Here is a 3,205-nt window from a genome sequence, read left to right as displayed (position 1 = left end):
TTTTTTGGAGGAGTTTGGAAAGAACTTTTCCCCTACATTTTCAGGCAGTTCAGGATTGTACAAGACTCCCATCTCCTCCCCTTCATCCTTCCCATTAGATTCCTAATTTATTCCACTGATTGTCGTAGAAAACGCTTTCTGTGCCTTCCACTGTCCTTGTTGCTCTTTTCCCGTGTCTTTTCCGAAATACATCAGAAATTTGGGAACAGGTGACTCCCAGAAGTTTCTGCTCAGTAGGTGAAGGGGAGACACGATCATGGATATTCAGGGAACAATCTCTCAGCTAATTCCAAGGTATTTTTAGCCTTGATATCTTTAGGCTTGTTCCTGACCATTCCCACAGCAGCCAGCATGGCATTATCCTGCTTTTTTTTTTTTTTCATGGGAAGGAGTGAGAAACAACTGGGCTGCTTTAGGTGTCCTGAAAAGTGTCAATGAACACCCCATTTTGCAGTGTTTTATTAGCTATTAATTACCAGGTTGGAGCATCCTGGTCTAGGGGAAGGTGTCCCATGGCAGGGAGTTGGAACTGGATGGGCTTTAAAGTCCCTTCCAACCCAAAGCATTCCTCGTTTCCATGATATTCCACTCAGAAAACTAAGGAATATCATCCTGCTCAGCATCTGGAATTTTCAAACCCCTCTAAAACTCATCTCTTTCACTTCCTTTTCCCCTGCAGAAAATCACCAACCACGTCTTAGGGAAGAAGGTGCCTTGGGACTGATGGGAATGACCCCTTCAAACCACCCTGGGACGTTCCAGCCCCGGAGCAGAACGTGGCGTGGAAGGAAAAAAAAAAACCCAAAAAAACACGCAGGGAACACTTTTGCAGCTCAGATTTGGTGGTGTTGGGTGGCTTTTTGTACTGATCTGAAGAATCTTAAACCCTGTTTAAGAATCAAGGATTTGGGATGAGTGTCAGGTTTTTATGGGGGTTTTTCTTGTAGGGGTTTGATGCGCTTCCCAAGTCGGCGTAGTTGGGAAGAACTCGGCTCATAATATATTTACAGCTCCCTGATTGGAATAGAGGCTTTATATATTTATTTTCAATGGGGTTTGAACAATGATTTTTTTATTATTTTTTATTGTTATTTTTTTAATTCCTGTCCTGGAGAAAATGTCCTTGTTTTTAATAACAAAAAAAACCCAAAACACCTCAATAAAGCACCTGAGTTGTAGTAAACTGTTGCAGCTCGTCTGGGGATGAACCTGGAGAGAGTCTAATTAACAGGGGGATTTTTGAGGATTTGGGGGGGAATTTTTAAGGCTTTCCTGGGAGAATCACCCCCCACTTGATAAGAGGGTCCTTCCTGCCTGGTTGCACCTTCAACCAGCATCACTTCAAAGAGAAAACACGGAGGTTTGTGGTTTTTGGTGGTAAAATCTTAAACGATGTTTTTCTTGTCACTGTGGAGCTCGTGTGATGGTTAAACAGGAAAAAAAACACTGGGTGTGAGCTGTGGTTTTCTATTCTCTCTGCTTCAGGTGTTCTCAGTAACTCAGTTCAAGGAGCAGTTTTGAAGAGAACGCCCAATTCTGCGGAAACTGAGGCACAGCTCGGAGAGGGAAGGCTCTGGAGAGACCTTCCAGCACCTTCCAGGGCCTGGAGGGGCTCCAGGAGAGCTGGAGAGGGACTGCTGGGACAAGGGATGGAGGGACAGGACACAGGGAATGGCTTCGTAGTGGAAAAGGGGAGATTTAGGTGGGATATTGGGAAGGAATTGTTGGTTGTGTCTGATACAGGAGTGGACTTGTTCCCTGGGACAAGAAATTGGGGGGCCTTGGTAGTCCTGACAAGGTCTTGCCTCACTTTGAGCTCGTTTAAGGCCATTCAGCTGCTTAACTCTGCTTTTAGCTTTGCAATGATGAAACACCAAAGGGAGCTGAAGGGCTCTGATGACGGAAAAGCCCTCTGAGATCGTGTCCAAGCATTCCCAGCACTGCCAAGGCCACCACTGACCCCTGTCCCCAGGTGCCACATCCCCTGCAGGGATGGGGATCCACCCCTGCCCTGGGCAGCTGTGCCAGGGCTGGTTTCATCACCCTTTGGGTGCTGAAATCTTCCCCCAGAATTGGTGATGGGGGAGTGTTGTCATCCATCCCTCCCCTGGTTTCTCCCTCAGGGATTCTAGTGAGGCTGACTCACCCCCATTCCATTGCCATTGGATAAATCTTGTGCTGGATGCAGAGCATCCAGTGTTTACAGTTCTGGGGGAAGGAGACTTGTTGATGTTTGGAGTCCCTGCTTCCAGCACTCCAAACTTCATTCCAAGAACTCAGCTTGGCTTGTGTTGCTTCCAGAGTGGAGTCGATCCCTTCTTAACCCGCTGTACACAAAGATTTCTGGGGGAAGTTCTGCAAATTTTAGGGAGCTCAGTGAGGGCAGAACTGTTTGTTCGTTTGTTTGTTTGTTTTTTTGACCCCCGCAGGAGCAGATTTTTGCTCTTAATTAATCAGGAATGTTCTTGGATCAGCTGCCTCCCCTCACAGGGATTGCTGGGTGTCCACAACCTGAACTTGAGGTGGGAAACGTGATGGATGGGGTGGACAAACAAGGAACTGGAAAAGAGGTATAAAAATCCACCTTATGCTTTGAAACTTGATTTTAAAATAAGAAGCTTTTTTCTTACACCTTCCACTTCCTCTTCCATGGCCATTTCCAAGAGTTCTCCCTTTTGTGCTGTAAATTCCACCCTGAGGGGCTCAATCCTGATCCTTTCAGAGAAAGGTGGTCAGTCCTCTGGTTTTTGGTGGACGATTTTGAAGTCCTTCCTGTGGGGAACCACTCAAGTTTGTTTGGATTTTTTTGGAATCCTTTCCATGGAGAACCCTTCTCACATCAGGCCCTGCTGGGGCTTGAGTGGGTGTTTGGGGCACGTTCTCTCGTTGCTGGTAACTGGAAAGAATCCCTTGGGAATCTGTTGCGACGAGGATGTAAAAATAGAGCTGGAGTGCCCAATTTCCTTGGAAAAGAAAGTTCCTCCCAGAATTTAGTCATGTTACCGTACATCTGCCTGGATGTGGCCTGGTCCAGTGTGGTGGCTGCTGGAGGACCCTTCCCAGAAGGAATTCTGGTGGCAAATTTGTAGGTGGTGCAGGAGAACACAATGGGACAACTTGGAAGAGGAGGAGGCAAGGAAGGATTTGCCCTGTGGAACAGCAGGTGAGGGAACCACTTCCTCTTCTAGAATTCCAGAAGGTTTGG

General features: G+C 46.9%; 1 protein-coding gene across 1 annotated transcript in view; it reads left to right on the top strand.

Moving 5' to 3' along the window:
- LOC114070857 (Alstrom syndrome protein 1-like) overlaps positions 1 to 770 on the top strand; it is a 23,183-nt gene extending 22,413 nt beyond the window's left edge. Inside the window, exon 9 of the mRNA XM_027908463.1 lies at positions 680 to 770. Coding sequence (XP_027764264.1) covers positions 680 to 724 — 45 coding nt within the window. The 3' untranslated portion in view covers positions 725 to 770. The remainder of the gene's footprint in view (positions 1 to 679) is intronic.
- Positions 771 to 3,205: the final 2,435 nt, after the last annotated feature.

Source organism: Empidonax traillii, unplaced genomic scaffold (assembly GCF_003031625.1).
Source record: "Empidonax traillii isolate 1590-97213 ecotype Southwest subspecies unplaced genomic scaffold, ASM303162v1 scaffold1717:size179649, whole genome shotgun sequence".
NCBI lineage: Eukaryota > Metazoa > Chordata > Aves > Passeriformes > Tyrannidae > Empidonax > Empidonax traillii.
The sequence above is the reverse complement of the archived record's forward strand: the minus strand, read 5'-3'. Positions and strand labels throughout refer to the sequence as shown.